Source organism: Uranotaenia lowii, chromosome 2, assembly GCF_029784155.1.
Source record: "Uranotaenia lowii strain MFRU-FL chromosome 2, ASM2978415v1, whole genome shotgun sequence".
In the NCBI taxonomy this organism is placed as follows: Eukaryota; Metazoa; Arthropoda; class Insecta; order Diptera; family Culicidae; genus Uranotaenia; species Uranotaenia lowii.
Genome location: NC_073692.1, coordinates 289,529,736 through 289,553,402, shown reverse-complemented (window position 1 = coordinate 289,553,402; position 23,667 = coordinate 289,529,736). Strand labels below are relative to the sequence as shown.

The window sequence follows — 23,667 nt, the reverse complement described above, 5'->3', positions numbered from 1 at the left end:
AACATAATTTTTAATTTTTTTAACAGAAAATGTTGAACGTTGGAACATGTTCTAATGTTCCTTGAATGAAAAGTTGAATGCTACCTACATTAACACGAACTAAATATGGAAGTATTTTTGCAAATCTTTCAATTGGTTTTGATTCGATTGATAAAATACCAATCCGTGTCACATCTAGGCGTCATTTATTACCACGTGTTGTGTACAAATCAAATAAGCAAGAAAAAAACACATCTAGGTTGCATATCGCCCCACGTGTTTGAGCAACAGGCGCCTTATCGTTAAATTTTCCAGCAATCAATGAACAGTGTGCTTTGGTTACTATCCTCTTGCGTCGACGTTTGCTCGCCCATGGAGACGAAAAACAAACCCCAGGTTGAGAAATACGCGCCAAAATATTCCTACTGATCAGTATGCTATGCCTGGGTTACTTTCCTTTTACGACGTTGGCTGGCGACGCCTCGACCATAGAGACGAAAAACAAACCGCCCAAAGGAAAAAAAATTTCAAGAAAATGGATGTCATGACTTTAATTTGTTTCGAAAAACTACAAATTTTGTATGGAAGCCTCTCCTTCCTTAAGTCGGATGGAGTTTTGACTATTACAGAAACCATCCCCGGCCTCAAAAACCCTCAGATGCCAGTTTTGACGATGATCGGTTCAGTAGTTTCCGAGTCTATAGGGAACAGACAGACAGACAAACATTCATTTTTATATATATAGATAATAGCAAGAAACTAAGTTTTCCTTATTGAAAATTTAGATTATGGTTTCAGAACACTTAAACTCAGAGTAGAAATAAAAAAGCAAACTTATGAAAAATATTAAATTTTCTTTATGAGTTTGACTATAAAATTTGGATTTTTTTAAATTAAAAATACTATACAAATGGTTAGATTTATTTGAAAACAAATACAAAATGTTAATTAAATTTATTTGCCTTATCGGTTTAAAGCTATATTGTTCAAGTAAGAAAATTTCATAAATATGAAAATGAAAATTAGCTTCATTAGGTATAATTTGATGGCATAAGATGAAAATGGTTTTAATAAAACTCTACTCGCTCATTTCTAATATCTCTTCAATGCTTCTAGCTTTCTATTTTTTTTTTAATAACTTACGATGACTAAACTCTTCAAAAATTTATACATAACATAAAGATGAAAATGATAAGATTTTATTATTTAAAAAATGTTTTTTTTTTAGATTTTCAAACCTTTTCTATGGAATATAATTGATAATTAAGGAGACAGTATTTTGATGCCTATGGAAGATTTGTGCATCCTAAACTCGAAATTTTTTCAGATTTTATCTAACACTTCCCTTTTCTTTTGATTATATAAAGATTATAAGTTAAAAATGAATTAGTTTTTAATGAAATCAATCATTGATAACTGACTAATTCGCTACATGTAAGAAAAAACTGATTTTGAATTTGTTTATCCTGCTTTATTCAATTATGGAATATTATTTTGAAGATGGTGATGACGATAAAGGATCGGGAAGATTTAAATTTTTCTGTTTAAAAAAAATTGGAGTAAATATTTCTAACATTATTAAAGAAAATTTAAAAAAGAGTTTATTTCATGTAACAAATTGGTTGAAGTCTGAAAAACGAATTGATTTTTGTTTTTAACTAAAAATCTTACTTGGAAAAAATCTCCATCGGCCGAATAATTGGAAAGGTCATTATTGGGTATTCGACCGTTGGCCAAATACCACTATTCCATGTATTTTCGATACATTTTTGTATATCTTCGATACATTTTTATATATCTTTGGTACCGTAAACTTGGGGAACTTTGATTACTTTTTAATTCATTTTTGAATATTTTGGAAGGGGTTGCTTTTTTGTAACACTGAACATTTTAAAAATACTTACTGAGGTAAGGAGTATAAAGCATGATCATTGATAGCAGAATATTCAAACAACTTCAGTGGCTATAACTAAATGTTCATTACAAAACCAGATTTCATGTTTCGGGGTAACTTTGATCACTGTGGTTTTAACGTATCTCAACATCTTCAAAATAATTGTTTTGATGTCAATAAGCACAGAAGGGTTAAAACATCAATAACATTTTTTTTGACTCAATCGAATTTTTCAACGTTTTCTTTCCAGAACAAATATACTCAAAAGATGGACTATGTTACTGCATATATTTAGGGGCAAAAATTAAACACATTTCTTAATATTTTTTGGCCTCAAAAACACATGAAATTCTACATTCATGCAATTCCCTAGGTCCTCTCACTGTTTTAATGTGCTTTTTTTTATTCAAACTTGACCATTTGATTGGATTTTTAGCCATTTGTTTCATACAGGCTTTCTCATGAAAAATTACGTTTTTTTAATAAAACTATAACCTTACAAAACTATAACTTTTCAAAGGATAACTACATTTTAAGTAATATAAAAAAATCTCCAACTACAAATCAAATTTAGTCTATTTGAAACTCAATTTATAGGCTTACAAATGTATAAAACAGATTTTAGATATTTCAACTTCCGACTTAGTTAATGATGATTATCTGCAAAAAATTCATGTTGATCAAAGTTACCCCAGTTCACGGTACATTTCTAATAAACATGTATCTGACAAAACTTTTAGTATTTGTTGTTAAGTTTTTACGAAAACTTTTTCGTTTTGAAAAATATACGGGAAATGGTACAGCACAAAATAAGTTTTCACACATTTATACTCCTTTGACTCTAAGAGCAAAAGAACGGAAAAAGTGGAAAAAATTTTGACACTTGTAGCACATTTTGAAAATTTCAACATGCAAAAATGTTTCCAAGATAATTTTGCGTTGTATTGTTTTACAGCACTGTTTGTTTTTTAGCCGTATGTGACAGAAATATTGCTATTTTTGCATCACAGCATGCAAAAATTCAACACGTGTTGAAAAAAAACTTGAAGGCCATAGATTCTGCAAATGTTTTTGCATGGCAAAATTTTCAAAATATGCCAAAAGTGTCAACATTTCTACCACTTTTTCCCAACACCAGTGAACTTGCTCTTAGAGCCTAATATATGTTTAATTCAACAAAAAGAAACCAAAGAAAGCGTAAATTGGATGTAGATAATGACAGCCCCCAGCAACAAACTGTCAAGTGCAAGATCCAATTGATGATAAGACTAGTTTGATTTATTGAATTTATTTATTGCATTTATTAAAAGTTGGTAAGATGTGAACTATAATTCTGTTCAGCGAACGCTCGATGTTCTAAAATAAATCAGCCTTGACATAAAATTTATTAAACTACCCAAAATTTCCCTGCCACTGTTTCAAGAAAAGTATTACAGTGTCTGAAGCGAGCTATTTTTTTCCATTTTTTTTGTTTATATTTTCATTTTTTGTGTGTTAATGATTCGTCATTGGTATGAGCTATTACTTATAAATACTTTAAGATTTTAATTTCTAGAACTCGTGGATAACGCCAACGTAATGACAACATTAAATTTTGAGATGTTTATACCAAAGTAAAAAAATAATAGAAAGATACTTTCAAGTAGTTAAGTGTTTAAATAAACCCGAACAACTTGAGTTTCTAAATATTAACAGGTTTTGATATGTTTACAGATTTCAAGTTAGGGATTTACGTTTTGATAGAACTAAAAAACGTACAGTTTCAAATATTCTTCAAGCTATAGTCACTTTATCCCTGATTGAAAATTAACGTAAGTTTATTACCAGTATCAGAACGCTTTCTTTTTAAAAAAGTATTCCGAAATGTTGAATTTAGTTTTAAGCCTCCACCTCCACACGATTTACAATGGATCGATTCAATACGAAAATCTTCAAAAAAAAACTGTGGTTTTAATGCTCTAAAACAAAAGTTATCTAAGGAATAATATTTTTACTCTAGAGATTTTTAACATTCATTGGATGAATTTCAAATTATGTAATGTGCCCAGATTTCTTACATATTGGTTATTCTTTGTCTAATAAGTAGCTAAAATCTTTAATATGTGAGATAGATACATGCGTTCAAAAGGAGGCGAATTTTTTTTCAAGATAAGACAATACATTATTGGAAGCTTATCCCAAAACCTTTCAAATTAAAGACATATCTGGATTTTTTTTTAAGTGAACATGGCAAAAATATCAATCTTTGAAAACTGCTACAATCTACTGCAAGAAACAGTTGAGGAAGACTGAAAAGTTTTCACACTTTTGCAGCTGCTGGCAGCTGGCATAACGTTTTTGCCTCCCATTTATCCGGTCTCCATCATTTGACCAGTTGGTAAAACTTAGTTGCAGACAGCAATCGAGAGTTCTGCCAACCGACCAAACGAATCACTTGAGAAAAAATGGTGCTAGTTGGAATAGATTTTTTTTTAGTAAATTTTCTAAGGATGTATATTTTTGAGCCCTTAAAAATCTAAAATTTCTTAGAATTCCTAATCATCCAGCAAGCACTAAATGATTTTTTGATAGAAGAGTTCAAAATGCTGCACCCAATTAGTAATCAACAAATCGGATTTAAAACTTACGAAAATTAATTGATTTCTTGTTTTTTTTTTCATTTTTCCAACAGACCCTCCCAAGGAACCCTATCTGCTGATCGACCATCGGCGCCTAGATGCAGGCAACATGTTCATTCCGGTGAAAGAAAATTCGGAGCTGACTTTGGCCTGCGTGAGCGAGGGTGGAAATCCCAAACCGAACCTGAGCTGGGAAGTGTTGCTGAGTCCCGGAATCGACCGGCATGCCCAAAAGATTTCGAACGATGTGCTGGAGCTGCAGGAGATTAAGACCGATAAGGTTTGTATTTGATTTTTGGCTTTTGTTTTTGGGTTTAACAAACGAAATTCCTTGGTTTTATTTAATTAGGGTTATTGATTCTACGGAAGGAAATAATTTGTATAAGCTCATTGTTGTTTTCTTTCATAAATGACAAAGTTGAGTATAGTTTTTTTTAATCAGAAGAATGTCACAAGAAATTCAAAATTTTACCTAAAATTCATTTCAAATCATCGTAACTTCCATTTAACCCGGAAATAATATGACTTGACTCACGAAACGGATAAAATCACTCACCAATTTACTATGCACATAAATAAAGCAAAACTTTACGCGTAGCCTGTCACCATATTGCGAATCAACGGCCCGTTAATTCCGATTACACCTTTCGGAAACGTTTCTCCAGACAAAGGCTGCATTTATTCTCGCAACACCAGCTACCAAAACGAAGGCGAGAGCAAGCGTTTGCCCATAAATTGCATTCCATCCGGCTTGCAATCCCGGAACGCGATGAAAAATTCTTTAAAGGAAAAAAAACTCCGTGTGCGCACCACTAATCCGCATATCCGGTTCCGGTCCTGGCGTCCCGGCCGTTTCTGGGTGTGCTGGTTAGCTGGAAAGTGTGATGAAAAATGTGTGCGATCTATGGTGCCTGCTGAACGAAAACTTCCAAGCGAATGAATGAGAAGAACGAATCCGTTGGAGCTTTTCTTTGGACCATGCAGTGAAAAAACATGTAGCGCACTTCCGCGCTATTTTTCTTCCATTTCCTTCTCCGGTCCGGGTGGCTGATTTTCACCATCCACCGTATCGGATAAGCTTTCATTACGGGAAGATTTAAAACAGGCAAACAGGGTTGGGATTCAACGCGCTTCCCCAAAGAGCGCACAATCGGATATGACGGTATAGATTTTATCGAGCAGAAATATCAAGGTAAAATGGCACGATGAAGCAACGATTGTAATTGATAAATGAATCATTTTTAAACAGAACTCAAGATACGGTCAAGGAATATCGCTGAAAGATCAACTTAACTTTTTTTTTATGAAAGTCATTTCTAAGAGATATTTATTCTTTTAAAACAAAAAATAACCCTTGACTTATCCAGCAGGAACTAAAAAAAACGAAATTCAATCATCGGCTCACCTTTTTAGCCTTCTACTGCATGAACTATGAGTCAATTGAGAAAAAAAAACACGTATACGGAAATAAATTTGTTAACCTCTACCAAGCTATCCAAGACAAAATTTTTTTTTCCATTTTGTATTGATTCAATAGTGTAAGAAAAAAAAATACAAAATTGATTTTGTAAGGTTTAATAGTTTCTTATTGATTTTTTCATGCATTGAAATTGTTTAAATTCTTTTGAAGTACTGAATTATGCTCAAGAATGTGAAATAAAACATCAAGGACATTTATTGGATCGTACGAGAGGGTGAAAACAAACATACGAGTCTTCGAAATGTTTTTTTAACTTTTAAACTGTGTAACTGTGAATTAATGCAGACTCTTTCAAAAAGGAATTTTTAAAAGCACTCTAAGCCTTAATCACTACAAAAAATCAGAAGGAGATGCCTTTGAAATCTGCGCTTCCTATCCATTCCGTCTTTTTCCACCGGAAGGGAAAATCAAAACAAATAATCAGCAGCGGCAGCAGCCTTAAAAATTTGCGCTTCCTGAGCCAATTCCGTCTGTTTCCACAGATGGTCAAATCAAAGAAAACAATCAATCATTAAATTCTATCTTCTTCATCAGAAGGCCAAATAAAAACATACAACCAGCAGATGCTGCCTTTAAAATCTGCGCTTCCTAAGCCAAATCCTTTTTTTTCCACCGGAAAACGAAATCAAAACAAACAATCAGCAGCAGCAGCCTTTTTACCAGAAGGCAAAATAAAAACAAACAGTCAGCAGCAGCTTTTAAAATCTGTGCTTAGTAGGCCAATTCTGTCTTTTTCCACCGGAGGGTGAAACCATAAAAAGCATAAAAAGAAGCTGCCTTAAAAATATACGCTTTCTAAGCCGATCCGTCTATTTTCACTGGAAGGCCAAATCAAAATAAACAATCTGCAGCAGCAGCCTTAAAAATTTGAGCTCTGTAAGAAAATTCCATCTTTTGCCACCGGAGGGCTAAACAATACAAACCATCAGAAGAAGCTGCCTCAAAAATCTGCGCTTCCTCTGCCAAAACGTCTCTTTCCACCGGAAAGCGAAATAAAAAAAAACAATTAGAAGCAGCAGTCTTTAAAATCTGCGCTCCTTATGCCAATTACGTATTTTTTCACCGGAAGGCCAAATCAAAACAAACAGCAGAACCTGCCTTGGAAATTTGCGTTCCTTAAGCCATTTTGTCTTTTTCCATCGACAGAGAAAATTCAAACAAACAATCAGCTGCAACAACCTTAAAAGCCAGGGCTTCCTTAGCCAATTCCGTCTTTTTACCGGAATTCCAAACCAGTCAGCACAAGCTGCCTTAAAAATCTTCGCTTCCTAAGCCATTTCCGTCTTTTTGAACCGGGAGGAAAAATCAATACAAACAATCCGCATAAACTACCTTAAAAATCTGCGCCTCTTAAGCCAATTTCGTCTGTTTTCACAGGAAGGCCTAATCAAAACAAACAATCTGCAGCAGTCTTAAAAATATGCGTTTCCTTATCCATTACGTTATTTTCACCGGAAGGCAAAATCGAAGTAAACAAACTGCAGCAGCAGCCTTTAAAATCAGCACTACGTAAGCCAATTCTAAATTTTTCCACCGGAAGGCCAAATCAAAGCAACAGTCTTTTAAATCTGCGCTTCCAAAGCCAATTCTGTCTTCATTCACTTGAAAGCCAAATAAAAACAAACAATCAGCAGAAGCTACCTGTAAAATCTGCGCTTCTCAAGCCAAATCCGCCGTATTCCATCGGAAAGAAAAATTAAAACATACAATCAGCAGCAACAGCCTTAAGAATCTGCGCTTACTAAGCCAATTCTGATTTTTTTTTTCACTGGAAGACCAAATTGAAACAAACCATCAGCAGCAACCTATGCTCTTCCTAAGCAAATTCCGTCAAAATAAACAATTTGCAGGAGCAGCCTTCTAAATCTACGCTTCCTCAGTCAATCCATCTTTTTTACCGAAAGGCCAAATAAAAAAAACAATCAGCAGAAACCTTTAAATCTGCGCTTCGTAGGCCAATTCCGTCTTTTCCATCGGAGGGCAAAAGCAAAACAAACCATCAGAAGAAGCTGCCTTAAAAATCTGCGCTCCCTAAGCCAATTCCGTCTTTTTCCACCAGAGGACTAAACCAAAACAAACGATCAGAATAAGCTGTCTTAAAAATCTGCACTTCGTAAGCCAATCTGTCGTTTTTCACCGGAAAGTGAAATCAAAACAAACAATCAAAAGCGAATTTCGTCTTCTCACCGGAAGGCTAGATAAAAACAAACAATCAGCAGCAACAGTTTTAAAAATATGTGCTTCCTAAGCCAATTCTATCTTTTCCCCCAGAAGGTCAAATAAAAACAAACAATCAGCAGCAGCAGCCTTAGAAATCTGCGCTTCCTGAGCCAATTCTGTTTTTTCACAGGAAGACCATATAAAAACAAATAATCAGCAACAACAGTCTTAAAGATCTGCGCTTCCCAAGAAAATTCCGTTTTTTCCCCGGAAGACCAATTCAAAACAAACAATCGGCAACAACCTGTGCACTTCCTAAGCAAATTCCGTCTTTTTCCACCGGAAGGCATAATCAAAATCAACAATTTGCAGCAGCAACCTTGAAAATCTGCGCTTTCTAAGTCATCTTTTTTACTAAAGGGCCAAATCAAAACAATCAATAAGCAGAAACTTTTAGGCTTCGTAGGCCGATTCCGTCTTTTCCATCAGAGGGCAAAACCATAACAAACCATTAGAAGAAGGGGGGCTTTTTGGCAACACTTTTGGCTATCAACAAGTTCAAAAATTGGTGTTATAAAAATCATCGAAAAAAGAAGGAAAACTACAAAAATACATTATCGAACATAGCCGGCAAGAAATATCGGAACACGGAGCCTCGGAGCGGGTGTTATCATATACATCGGAACGTTCACTAAGGTCATACCAAACCAGGAAATTGCAGGTCGGTGCTATCGTTTCTTCTATTTCTTTTACGTTCGCGCTATTGTTCAACAGTCTATCGAAGCTGCAGTCGAATCTGCATCAAAGACGTGAAGTAAGCTTACATCCAGTGAAGATTGTGTTTACTGAGCAGATAATTATGTCTGAAGTGGAAGATATTTTGTGCGCAATTTGTTCGAAGCCGGAGAAGGATCCTACTAAAGTTATCGAATGCTTGTACTGTTTCAAGTCGGAGCATTTCAAGTGTCGAAATCTGGCAGGGGAAGCCATCCGTAAATTTCGGAAACAGCCGTTTTACTGCTCTTTGGATTGCCGAAACTTGCATGCAGCTACTACGACAAAAAGCAGTACCGAGGAGTCCCTTGTACTGAAGGAGCTGCGTACTGTGCTGACCGAGATTCGTGAAACAAAATCCGAACTTTCAGAAGTGCGAAACACGGTCAAGGAAATTGAAAAGTCCCAGGATTTTGTTTCTACCAAACTGGATGGAATCTTGTCTGAGCTACAGGAGCTGAAAATAAACCAAAACAAACTGAAGAAAGATGTTGTTGTTCTTCAAAGTGATCAGCGTAAGGTGGAAGAAACAGTTTCAAATCTGGAACTAGAAGTGGATCGTATTAATCGTCTAGCCTTATCAGCGAATGCAGTTATTTTGGGTGTACCAATGAAAGCGAGCGAGAATCTCAACCAAATAGTTGGACTGATTGCTAGGACTGTTGGTTATGCTCTTCCACCTAATGCTATTTTGGATTGTAAGCGCCTGGTTACTAAGGACGCCGACAAAGGAAAAAACAAAACCATTCCCATCAAAGTTGTTTTTGCTAGCGAAAAGTTCAAAGAGGACCTATTCGAGAGAAAAAAAAGCACACGGCCAACTATTGTTATCAGCTATAGGCTTTGAATCGACGATTGCCAGGAAAATCATCCTACGCGACGACCTTACGTCGTATGGAATCAACTTACTCAAGACAGCCCGTGAAAAGCAAGCCGAAGCCGATTTCAGATACATCTGGCCTGGCAGAAATGGTGTCATCCTTGCGAAAAAAACTGATGGAGCAAAAATTGAAGTCGTGCGATGCCAAAATGATCTATCGAAGCTGGACCGTCCTTCTAACAAAAGGCAACTGGACATCTCGAGTGGCTCTTCAGGTTCACCATCAACTCCCCATGGATTTCCAGCAGCGAAGCGTTAAGAAGATGGTGTTTTTTTATTTTTTTCGAATAATTTGATTGTAAATTTATTTTCAACACTCTCACAAAAAACTTTCAACATCACTGTACTAAAGATTGGATTAATAATAAAATAAATATTGATACTGAAATGGGTCTGCAATTCCTTCAATTAAACATAAGAGGCATGAATGATCTTACCAAATTCGATTGTATTAAAGATTTGCTTAAAAGGTATGCGCGGAGAATTGATATCGTAATTCTATCAGAAACGTGGATCAGAGCCGAAAGAACCTGCCTGTACAACATTGATGGTTATCGAAGTTATTTTTCATGTCGAAATGAATCTCATGGTGGTCTTGCAGTTTTCATTCACGATGATCTTGAAGCATCTGTTGTTCAAAATCGAGTTTTGGACGGTTTTCATCACATACATTGGCAGCTACAGACGAACGCGAAACCATTGAATTTACATGCAATTTATAGACCTCCGTCATTTGAAGCCAGAAGATTTTTGTCAGAATTGGAATCGATCTTATCTGGACTAAAAACCGAAGATGATTTCGCAATCTTTGGTGACATGAATATTCCAGTGAACATGCCTACCAACAATGTTGTCTCCGAATACTTGCGTCTACTATCGTCATACAATGCTTCAGTTACAAACACCCACACCACACGACCCGCCAGTGAGAATAATTTAGATCATGTTATCTGTTCTACACGCCTTGCTAACACTGTTCAAAATGAAACGATAGACACCGACCTTAGTGATCATTGCATAATCTCATCTGTACTCAGGCTGTATTGTAAAAGGAACTCCACGATACTTGTTAAAAACATAATAGATCACAGTAAACTAAGCAATCTTTTCCGGAATTCGATGAACAATTTCCCTACTAATGTAGATGCTAATTCAAAATTGTTACATGTTATCAACACGTACAATTCATTGATAGCCGAATGCACTAAACAAAAAAAAGTGAAAGCCAAATTGAAAGATTCGTGCCCCTGGATGACTTTTGATCTTTGGCGGTTGGTTCAACTAAAGGAAAAAACTCTAAAGAGACATAAAAGATTTCCTAATGACCAAACGATTTCTGAGCTTCTTGATCATGTTTCAAAACAACTGCTACAGAAAAAAACACAATGTAAGCGCGAATATTATGAAAAACTACTTCTGGATTGTTCCCCACGCAAGACTTGGTTGAATATAAACAAAGTACTGGGCCGTAATCAACGCCACGAGAAACCTTCAAAACTTATAGTAGATGGAATTACTCACACCGACGCTCCTCAAATTTGCGAAATATTCAACAACTTCTTTTGTAACGTTGGTCCTGATCTAACTGCTTCTATAAATAGTGATCGAGATTTTCGTAAATTCGGTACGATCACTCCAAATCAACGTAGCATTTTTCTGCAGCCAGCCACGTATTCTGAAATAATTTTGCTGATCAAAGATCTAAGCAGCAAAAAAGCAACAGGTCCTGACAACATTTCAGCCGCTTTCATCAAGCAAGAGTACCAATTTTTTGCACCGTTCATTTGTGATATCTTCAACGAAATTATATGTACAGGAGTTTACCCGCAATGTCTGAAGACTGCTCGTGTTGTTCCGGTTTTTAAATCAGGCAGTCCCACTGATGTAAACAACTACAGGCCGATTTCCTGTTTATCTGTACTAGATAAAATACTCGAAAAACTGATAGTTAATCGGATCGATGCGTTCACAAAAAGATACGACCTAATCTATTCTTGCCAATACGGATTCCGGCAAGGTTCCAGTACTCGAACGGCATCTATTGAGTTGATTCAGGATATATATGACTCTTTGGACAAAAACGAACTTGTTGGCGCACTCTTCATCGACTTGAAAAAAGCGTTCGATTCCATTGATCATGGTATACTTGTACAAAAATTAGAGTACCTGGGTATAAGAGGAATCGCCAATGAATTAATATCAAGTTATTTATCCAACCGAATGCAATATACAACTATTGACGGTACGTGTAGTTCCCTTGGGCATATTGCTACAGGAGTGCCCCAAGGTAGCAACCTAGGTCCTATACTTTTCTTATTGTTCATCAATGATCTTGCCAAATTGCAACTCCACGGGAAGCTTCGATTATTTGCTGACGATACCTCACTCTTCTACCGCTGTGGAAATTGTAATGTGATACGCGTAAATATGGAGCACGATATTTCGCTGCTAAAACAATATTTCGCCTCCAACCTTCTCTCCCTGAATCTCTCCAAAACGAAACATATGTTCATTCGATCACCAAGATATGCATCGCCAGCTCACGATCCATTACAAGTTGAAGGCCAAATCATTGAGGAAGTTAAGGAATATCCATTCCTTGGATTGGTTCTAGACTCCACGATGTCTTGGTCTGCCCATATAACATCTTTAAAAAAGAAGCTTAGTACGTTCTGTGGATTGCTAAGAAAAATTTCTGCTTTCGTCCCTGTTTCTTGTCTAAAGAAAATATATTTTGCTATGGTACACTCAAGACTGAGCTATCTTGTTTCCTGTTGGGGAGCTGCCAGTAAATCAACTCTACGTGAACTTCAAGTTATCCAGAATCGCTGTATTAAAGCCGTATTACGCAAACCATACCTGTATCCAACACGCCTTCTTTACGCTGACGAAGCTGATTCTTTTCTACCCATAAGAGCGTTGTACGAGTTCCAGATGCTAGTACACGTGAGAAAAATGGTTACTGAGCCCAGCCAGCACCGCAACTCAACTCTGCAGACTTCATTGAACGAAAGATCATCAAGAAGAGCCGTTACTTTCATTCTATCGCGAACAAACAACGAATTTGGACGTCGAAAATTATCGTTCATCGGAGCAAAACTGTACAACCACCTGCCCACACTGTGCCTCAATTGTCGTACCATCGACAACTTCAAAAAAAACATAAAGCTGAACTTCAAAAGAAAGATTAACTCCTATCTTACATAGAATTTCTTTTGCTCTTCTCTTCCGCCTCCCCTAGCCACCGCCACACCTCGCCACCACCCTCCACCACCAACCGCCATCCCCACCAGATCAACGTGCACCTGAACCATACAGCATTTATAGTGAATCATAAAAAAATCATCCATAAATATTATGACTAATGTAAAGTGTTAATTGATAGCTATATGTAATTAGAAATAGCAATCCCTTAAAAGAGTTCAACTCACTGGGATTGTATCTGCATAACTGAAAAACCATTGTAAAATGATTGTAAAACTGATTTGAAGGGTTTTTATGCCAATTGAAGAATAGGTTTCAATTGAACTTAACTTCAACTGGCTTTTCCCTTAGGAAAAAAGCAGAAATAAAAAAAAAATAAAAAACAAATAAAGAAGCTTCCTTAAACATCTGCACTTCCTAAGCCGATTATTCTTTTTCAGCGGGAGGCCAAATCGAAATAAACAGTCTGCAGCAGCAGCCTTAAAAATCTGCGCTCCTTAAGCCAAATCCGTCTTTTTCCTCCAGAGAACTAAACCAAATCAAACCATCAGAAAAAGTTGTCTTAAAAATCTGCGCTTCGTAAGTCAATCCATCTTTTTTCAACGAAAAGTGAAATCGAAACAAACAATCTATAGCAGCAGACTTCAAAATAAACGCTTTCAGTAAACGTCGTAAAAATTTGGGCATCCTAAGCAATTCCGTCTTTTTCGCCAGAGGGCTAAACCAAAATAAACCTTCTGGAGAAACGGCCTTATAAAATCTTTGCTTCCTAAGAGAATCCTTCATTTTCGAATGCAAGGCCAAAACAAAACAAACAATCAACAGCAGCCTTAAGAATCTGCGCTTTTAAGCCATTCCGTTTTCATTTGACAGAAGACCAAATAAAAATAAACAATCAGGAAAAGCTGTCTTAAAAATCTTCGCTTCCTAAGCCACTTCCTTATTTTTCCACTGGTAGAAAAATCAAAACAAACAATCAGCATCAACAGTCTAGAAAATCTGCGCTTCCTAAGCCAATTCCGCCTTTTTTACCGGAAGGGTAAATCAAAACAAACCATCAGAAGAAGCTTCCGTCAAAATCTGCGCTTCCTAAGCCAATCCTTCACTGTCAACCGGAAAGCAAAATCAATAAAAACAATCAGCATCAGCAGCTTCAAAAATTTGCGCTTCCTAGCAGATCCGTCTTTTTCCACCGAAAGGTCAAATCAAAACAAACGATTCAAGCAGCAGTCTAAAAATCTGTGCTTCCGAAGCCATTCCATTATTTCCACCGGAAGCCCAAATCAAAATAAACAATCTGCAGCCGCAGCCTTAAAAATCTGCGATTCGTAATCCAATTCTGTCTTTTTCCACGACCCCCCCCCCCTCGCAAATCATAGCAACAGTTTTAAAATCTGCGCTTCCAAAGCCAATTCCGTCTTTTTTTTCACCAGAAGGTCGAACCAAAACCAACAATCAGCAGCAGCTTTCAAATAATTTGCGCCTTCTAGTCTCTGCGTCTTTTTTACCGGAAGAATGAACAATCAAAGTAGCAGCCTTAACAATCTCTGCTTTTCCAGCATCTCCATCTCAAATACCGGGAAAAGAGCAATCAAAGCAGCAGCTTTAACAAATTGCGCCTTTTAGTCTCTACGTCTTTTTACCAGAGAACGAACAATCAATCTGCGCTTTTACATCCGTTCCGTCTTATTTACCGGAGCTGGAACCATTTCTAAACAATCTGAGCATCAGCCTTGCACATCTGTGCTCATCTTACCAACTACGCCATTGTCGTTTGTTTTGCCTAGTGTGGCCATAAATAGCAAACGTTGCCATATAATTTGTTATATTATTAACCTTCAGTGTTGCAAAATACAACAATTATTTTATATCATTTTTATTATATTTGATTTATTTTCTGACTAACATAAATAAATTTCACTGATGGACACAAATGAAAAAACTCATTCAATATTCAACTTTTTTTTCAAGAAAACTATATCTCGGTAGCACTGGCTTAAAAATGTGTTGTGTTATTGGATATTTGCAATGATCTTAATAGAAGCGTGTAAAATTTAAAGAAATTGTAAAATTGATTTCTAAAACACTGAATTTCTTTCATGAACAGTGTAACTGTGCGTCTCTTTATATTTTATTGATATTATTATAGAAGCATAGATAGCAAACGCTTCTAGCTAAAGTTTTCTGAGCTGCATTTCCCAGTTTTTGAACAAAAACGAACCGCTGCACCGTGAAAAAAATCCTGCTAAAGCTGTTGTCCATAATCAAAATATCGGCACGTGGATGTTAGGAAATCGGGACATGAAATGTTTCCTCTTAAATCGGCAAGCAAATTTGCACGTATACGCTGACGGATTCGGAATCAAAACGAGATTCATGTTTCGTTATGCTCAAAATTAGATGGATAAGTCTTTAATTTACGTATTCCTCGGAAAGCATTATCGTCGTACAAGGCCCATTCATAAATTTAAAAAAAAAACAATTTTCAGTCTTAATTTAAGGATGAATTGTGTGAATTGTGAAATGAATCTTTAACATTTTACTGTTTACTATTTATTCCGATAAATACTTAAAACAAAACAGCACAAACTTTCCTCTAATTCTCTTTAATTTTTTCCATCTCTCCACCAGGACAAAGAATCGTACAAAATCAACACCGGTGCCATATCGGAAGTGAAACTTCCGGCAGTATTCCGTGTCCATCACAATGCTCGCATCCTCTGCGTTATGGAACATCCGACTCTCAAAATGCGCCAAAATGCTTCGATTCTGCTCGACGTTCAGTGTAAGTGGTTCATTTTATCAATTTTTTCTTTTAATTTTTTATTTCAAACGATTAAATACCACGATTTGTTCATTTAGAAAATTCACTTTGGAGTTGATTGTTTACTAATGAAAAAAAGTTATAAAAAATTGGTTAGAACATTTTCAAAGTGAACCACCCTGCTTCTAAAATCTCTGAAAATGCAGTTCCGACTGCAGCTAAACACACGGATAAAAAATTTCGAACATGACGTCCCCGGAAATCTCGTCAAGTCCGGAGACAATAACAGATCACAACTTCCAGCTGAATTCTTCGAAACAAACAAGAAGAGAATTTCGTCAGACTGGAGGAGTTTTTTTTTTCATCGCTATATTTGTTTGCATTCTTTCAACCTCGTTGCAGATACCCCGTCGTTTGCCATCACCCGGACGCCCGGATTCGGTTATCCCCTGAGAGAGGGAATCGAAGTGTCACTCAAATGTGACGTCGATTCCAATCCTCCGTCGACGCCGGTCTGGCAGAAGGACGACGCCGATACTCCGGTGCCGCAGACGGGAGATGGCTTCCTCAACTTTACCTCGATCCGGCGGGAACATTCCGGCTGGTACAAGTGCACATCCCGGCATCTGAACTTCCAGTACTCCAGCATCGGGTACTATCTCAGCATAAGATGTAAGTATTCTGTTCTGAAGATGATTTTGGCAGCTTACTGTATCTTTTGAAACGAGTGCAACATACTATTTAAGGGTTAGTTGCCTTACTTTGGGCCTTCTTATTTGGATCTCAAATGCTGAATATAGGAAATATTCTCTTTTGCTAACAACAATTAACTGGTAATCTTCTTTCGTTTTCTATGCCGTTATTGGCCAAAAAAGTAATTTTGATAAAAACACCAGTGTTTAAAATCTTCATTTGTTATTGCATGAATGATAAAAGATGTATCTCAATTTCCAAATTTTACAAACAAACTTGAAAGTTAAGATTTTGCAGCTGGGTGTAAACTTTATTTACTTTAAAATTATGCAAAACGGATTTGTTAGCTTTGATCATAACTAAACCATTTTAAGCTCAGGTCCTGAGAAATAATGCAATCACCTCAAATCGATTATCCCAGCAGAGAAAAAGGGCAGCCAATGTGGGTTGAAAATGATAACAAATTTCATAAATTCTATCATTTTAATTTTTTTTAAATATTAGCTATCAGAAACTGCCAATTTTCTTTATGATTGTAATAGTCTTCAGAAATAGACCTCAAGGTCCTTATAAATGGGTGTATTCAATGATAGTTTCCAAGGTTTAATTGAATGGTTAATGGAATTTTGGTGAACTATACATACTAATAGGAAGAATATCAAATGAAAGTAATGAAAATTATAGACGGATAGATTAGATTAGGAAGCATGAAAGGTGTTGAAAGTGAGCCAAGAGCGTGATTTGAGAAAACTTCTTGCCGCACGAGACCATTTGTCCCACACCGTTGTTGTGGTTAGTTGTGATAGTTTTCTTGCGCTGAAGTTATAATAAAAAACTTTCGATTGATATGAAATTAAGAAACTTTAGGAGGTCATGTTCGAAGATTGGATTTTTGTTTTTTAAGGACTAGACAATACGCTAAAAATATTCTTTTTAGGTTATGGTAAAAGATAGAAACAGAATTTTGTCGCATACTAAACATGAAATTTCAAAAATAAAGAATACTTAAAAAAAACAGAAAGTTAAGTCTAATATACAAAATATTGAGAATGTAAAACATCGTTTATTTATACGCTCAACAAATCAATTTTTACAATTAAATTAAATCAGCATAAAAACGAAGTTAGTAACAAATAATGTGAAGGATAAAGACTAGCAGAATATGGAAAAAATACCTACAAACACTATAATTTTAGAAAAGCCATCTGAATACAGAACAAGAATTGATGCGAAATTTTCCACATTAAAATTAGAGGCGACAACGACGTTTTCAATAAACACAAAAGACTTTAATAACTTTGAATCAGCCTACATCTTCATTTTACATAGGATCAAGGTACTGACAGGCAAATTTAAAATTAAACAATAAACATGTAACAGGAGGTTAGTAGTACAGACGTTCACTTGATAAAGTGAACTCGAAAAAATCTTGTTTTCTTTAGGTCCATTTAAGTTATTATGAAAATTAAAAATGACTCGAAACTAACAAGTTATTTTGTTGCTTGGTGAATTTGCCGAAAAAAGTCGATGATAAGGACGATTTTTTCTCAATGACACAAAATATGACGTAAGACGTACGACGTGAGTCATTAAACTTGAGGCATAAGACCGCTGCAAAAAATGATTTTTTGCTCCGATATGCTTTTTTTATGCCTTCTGGGTCCCAAGCATTAGTGATAAATTCGAGATGATTTGGTTGATTTCTGAGTTAGCGCAATGCGTTTCAATTTTGTAGGGAAATTTGTATGAAAGAAAAAATTTTGCACATTAAATCATCCAGAAAATTCAAATAAGTTCGAAATGCTGATTGTCTTCAATTTTTGGTGTTATCTATCCTTGAGGTTCGGTTTTTGCAAACACGAAAAGGAGCTTTTTCATGAAAACTTATTTCAAATTAAAAATTATAAATCCATTAAAAAGTATTTATAAACTGGCAGGTTTTGCTTTCCAGAGCTTTCAACAACTTCATGAAGTTTTTTTGGCCATGTTTGGGCAAATAAAAAAATGGCTATGCAATCAATTTTTTTGTGTATATTTTATTTCCATTCTACGCTTAAACAGCTTACAAATGAGTAGTCAAAAACAATGAAATAAATAAAAATACATTCTGGAAAAAAGTGTATCATGAATGTCTTGTCAGGACTCAGGAGTACAAATAACTTTATGGTTTGTGCACGTGAAAAGTAATGCAAGAATCAATGAATCTTCAATATTCGAAGTAATACATTTCTTTACTTTCAGTTGATCTCTGGTGATTTTGGAATGAAACATTTTTCTTTCCCATACAAATTACCATACAAAATTTAAGCTCGTTGCTCTAAATCAGGTTTGAATCAAAAATTTATCTTAAATTTTTTTTGCAGAAAAAACAACTTAAACAATAAGGGAGGTTTAAATTTATAAATTTGAAATTTCAATTCAAAGCTTGCCGCGGTCTAATGACTATGTTTTTTAGTGCGTTATTTATTTGAGATTTTTTTTTTCGTTTAAATTTTGACTTGAATTAAATATCAATAAACCTTTCTTGATTTGGTGAAATTTTTCAGCAAGTTAATACCAAAACTTAAGTATTGGGAGCTACACAGCAATTCAAATTTTTCATGTATTGAAAAGTTTAGTTTAAAAAAATCTTAAATAAAAGAAACATAAAAAGTGCCATTGATACGATTTTATTGAACACACAACGTAAGAAATAACCAAGCAAGCCAAGGTAAAAACGAGTTTTATTACCAACCAATTTCAGTTAGATGACGTGAGATGTTTTTACGAAAACCAATCGATTTGGATTCGCCCGCAAAAGCAGATTTGACTCATAGAAGGTCTTATTTTTAATATTTATATATTTCATTATAAATAGCTATCAATCGTTCAATCATTTTTTAAATTTTTCCTAAACCATAAGAATTTTTTTTTCTGAATTAATTTGAAATCCAACTAAATATGGTATTCAGGGCCCAAGGAAGAACTGCTTCATGGAGAGGGGGAGGGGATTTTTATGACCAATTTTTAAATGACATTTTTTCTCAAACAATTCGTGAATAAAAAAAATTGAAAAGTATTTTTGACTACTATTTGCTTATTGATTTGGAAGTTCTTTAACATAAATAATTTTGGTATTGGAGAAAAAAATTAAAAATACATACCAAAAATCCTGAAAATTAATATTTGTTTAAAGAACCCTACAGGAACAAAATAGTACACTTACTTTCATTGATAGTTGAAGTCGTAAAATTTGCATCAAAATCTAGGAAATTACGGTTGTCAGAAGTTCTTTCACACGTATCCAGGCCGGTCTAATCCGGACTATCAATATACGAGCATATTTGACAAAAATACAAGATCTGTTCAATAAAAATCAAGACGAATAATTATTTCAATGAATATTTTTCATCGAAAAACATAGCCAAATTTTGAATCGATTTTCAGGATCCCAAAACATCGTTTACGTTTATTAAATAAAGCTCAAAAAATTTTAGTTTTGAACGAAAAAAATGCAGTGATAACAATAAAATTTGAATTTTTCTTCGATTTGCAATAAATGCTGAAAAATCTGGGAAAATCTAAATTTTTTAACGAAATTCAGGCAACCAGACCAGGCCGAACCTTTTTCAAATTTACATTAAATATCCGTGGCCTGGGATTCCGGGCAAGTCCGGGTAAAACCGGACAATTTGGCAAGCTTTATTAAGTTATTTGATTTGAATAAAAAGCAAGTTTTTTTATAGAATCCCTCAATTTCTTTATCATAACTTATTCTGTGCTAAAATCAAATAAGCAAAATTTTTCAAACTCTAAATCAAATTCAAATATTTTACCATCAATTAGAATAGATTTAATTTTTAAAAGTAAAAGCAATAGATAAAAAATTTTCGAATCAAGATGTAGATTTTAGTTTGAAATTTGGCTGTTGAAAAATGGACTATTAATAATGTTTAACAATAAACCAAAAATATATAGAATGTCCTGCAATTTCTTTCTGGGAATAGGGGAAATGCACAAAATGTAAACAAATGGAGTTATCAGCTGGGTGATAAAGTACGTTCGGAAATCTGCATTTTGATTGTACAGCGTTAACTGACGGATATTTGGTTTTTTGAAAAATAAAGAAATGAAAACTAAATTAGCTCCTAGTTATGAAGTCATCAAACTTTGAACGCATTTTTCTCGAAACAGTGATGTTGGCACATTCGCCGTATTCAAAATCAATACCGATATGTTTCTTTAACATCAAATATTTTCTAGTTAAAACTAATTCCTGTGGATGGTTTTTTTTAAGTTAAAACAAGATTTTCAATAAAGAAAAAATTGCAAAAAAAATAAATTCTACTTTAGTTTTGTCATTTTTAGCAGAATTATGCGAAAGAACTAACGTTGGTAAAAAAAATTGGAAATTCAAATCGAGCTCTCTATCAGAATTATAATTCTATGATCTCTTGCAATATGAACTCCCAAACGATATTAAAAGTCATCTTGATAATTTAATTTTGATTTTCGAACATATTTCAGCTCAATCTTGAATGTGAACTTTGAATTTTAATTCTGGATCTGAATATTGTACGTATCTCTAAAATTTTAGAATTTGTATCTGAGTTAAACAAAAAAACAAACACAAACATATACAGGATCTCAATGAAACTTGATGTTTCCTCGAAGAGATTCCTTTTTTTCTTAACTTTAAGCGTACATCTTTCGAGGATATGATGGCTAGCATTTTACGAATGCTAAAACCACCAACCTATGGAAAGTATACTATGTATGCCGTGACCAGGATTCGATCTCATGCCCGGTGGCTTAGAAGACTTGAAGGCTATCCTCTACGCCACGGGATGCGGCAAAATGAAAATAAAATTTTCTTTGAAACTTTGTTTGTTTGATTTTTTTTTATAAGAATTAAGTTCAAGAACTTCTTGTATATAAAAAAACTTAGGATGGTTTGTTAGTGAAGCAAATTCAAATGACAAATTCATTTCTATTTTTATTGAAAATATCAACTGATAATCAAAAATCCTAAACTGGATACAGAATAGAACCTATGAAAACACAAATACAATTTCGATTTTGATGATATGGAATCCGAACCTCTGAGATGAGTTGAATTTCGTTTAGAATTTAATGTTCAGAAATAAATTCCTATTAACAAGCGCGATAATTTGAAAAACTATAGTTTAATTATGAACCTGGGTTAAGTTTTCGAGGTTCTGATATCAGTTCTGTTGATTTAAGATTCTAACTCTTATATAACCTTACTGCATCATCCAAATTTGATTATAAATTTAAAATACTGAGTGTAATTAGAATACCTTGCTTGCTTTTCCTGGACCCTCATGAGGGAGGGAGGTTTAACCACCATTTCTCCCCCCCCCCCGTTTATACGCCCATGATGGTATTTATACGAACACTTGGTAGAAAATTGAAGGCCAAGCAATGGAATACAGTGAGCGAAATAATAATATTATCACTATGTGTTTTGCCTGTTAAAATATGAATGATTGGAAAACACCAAAATTTTCTTCTACAATTTGTTTTTAATTGTTTAACGAATAAATCAAGCATAAGTTTACTTTTTTTTGGACGTTACAATTGGCGTGGAGGACCAAAAATATGAAAAAAAAAAAAAAAAGGGTGCGAAATAAGAATAGTACCACTTGTGTTTTTCAACAAAAACAAGATTATTTCTAGAAATTTACTGTGTAAAAGTGAATAATATAATGCTTTTACAAATTATTTGAATAGATAACTGCATTTAAGAGAGCTTTCTACCTTCTTGGTTTAAAATCCCTGAGAAAAAAAGGAGGAGCTTTCCAAAGGTTTTAAAAGGGGGTTTGAATAGATACTCTTCAAGAACTAAGGAATTTGATTTTTGAGCTGTAATTCTTACCAAACTACCTTTTTTTCATTAAAATGACGTGAAATGATGAAACAAACATTCTGGGTAAATTTTGAATCAGAAAAAACAGGTTGGAATCCAGAAACTTAGATTTTTTAGTAAACATTACTTTTTCAAGTTTCTAGTCATAGATGGCAGTAATATCTTGCAGTTAAAACCAAATTAAGTCTCAATATTGATTTTCCAGATTTATTTATGCCAACATTTGTTATTCAAGGTAGTTTTCCAACACAATTTTGTGGAAGTTCACGCTGCAGAAAGCTTTTCCGGATTTGCAAAAAAAAAAATCACCAGCACAAGAATATACCACCGCCAAAAGTTCCTGCTCATCTCATCCTCCGATTCAATTTCTAATCATACCATCAAGCTCCATCGAAAAGTACAACATTATTCTGATTATCGGTTTAAGAAATTCTTTTTTAGTGACCTTGATGAAATTCTATTTTTTTTTATTTTCTGTTCTTAGAATTTCCAAGGCGGTCACATGGTACCAAATACTTATTTCATGACCAAAATCAACCAGCACACCTAAATTACTCCCAGATATTGGGCATGGGCATCGAATCGGTTTAATTGTAAGATAGTGCTACCATCTATGACTTGAAACTAGGGAAATAGTGATTGACTATTTAAAAACATTAGTATTTTTGAATTTTAAGCCTGTTTTTTTTTATTTCAAATTCAGCATCAAATCTATGTTTCGTCATTTTGCATCATACCAATAAAATGAAGAAATCAAGCAGTTTGATAAAGTGTTATGGCCCAAATATCAAATTACTTAGTTCTAGAAGAGTATCCCTTTAAACGAACCTCTGAAAACCTTTGGAATTCTAGAAAATCTATTCAAATAATTCGTATAAGCATTATTATCCACTAGACTAGTAAAATTTACGACTTTTTTCGCAGATTACAGCCGGATTCATATGGGTTGTTTCTCATGCATTTTCAAGTATTTCTGCCAAATTTGAGATCAATTGAACTAATCTCTGTTCTGCGCAATGAGTTTTTGTGAAAAAAGGCCATTTTTTTTTTAAATTATCTTTTGACAGTTCTAGCAAGCCCCTGTTAATATAAAACGATAATTTTAAGATGCATGGTGTTTAATATTATTTGCATAATAATGGATCTGTTTTAGATAATCGTTCAAAACAAACAGACAAAAATTAAAAAAATCATAAAGTACCAACTTGTACAGAAATTTTATTTACAAGTTGAAGGTTTAAAATCTGCAGTAAATCCGAAAAAACATGTTTTTCGCAAAATCTTTTCTTATTAAGATACCTCTGTTTATTAAAATTCATTGGATATTTAAAATGTAATTATCGCCTGAATAG

At 34.5% G+C, this 23,667-nt stretch overlaps 1 protein-coding gene across 3 annotated transcripts in view; it reads left to right on the top strand.

Annotated features, from left to right (window-relative positions):
* The window catches only part of LOC129746341 (uncharacterized), a 583,019-nt gene that overhangs the window by 389,527 nt on the left and 169,825 nt on the right, over positions 1-23,667 (top strand). For all 3 annotated transcript variants that reach the window (XM_055739955.1, XM_055739954.1, XM_055739953.1), the window contains exons 5-7: positions 4,545-4,771; positions 15,621-15,774; positions 16,156-16,425. In XM_055739955.1, the coding sequence (XP_055595930.1) occupies positions 4,545-4,771; positions 15,621-15,774; positions 16,156-16,425 (651 nt within the window). The remainder of the gene's footprint in view (positions 1-4,544; positions 4,772-15,620; positions 15,775-16,155; positions 16,426-23,667) is intronic.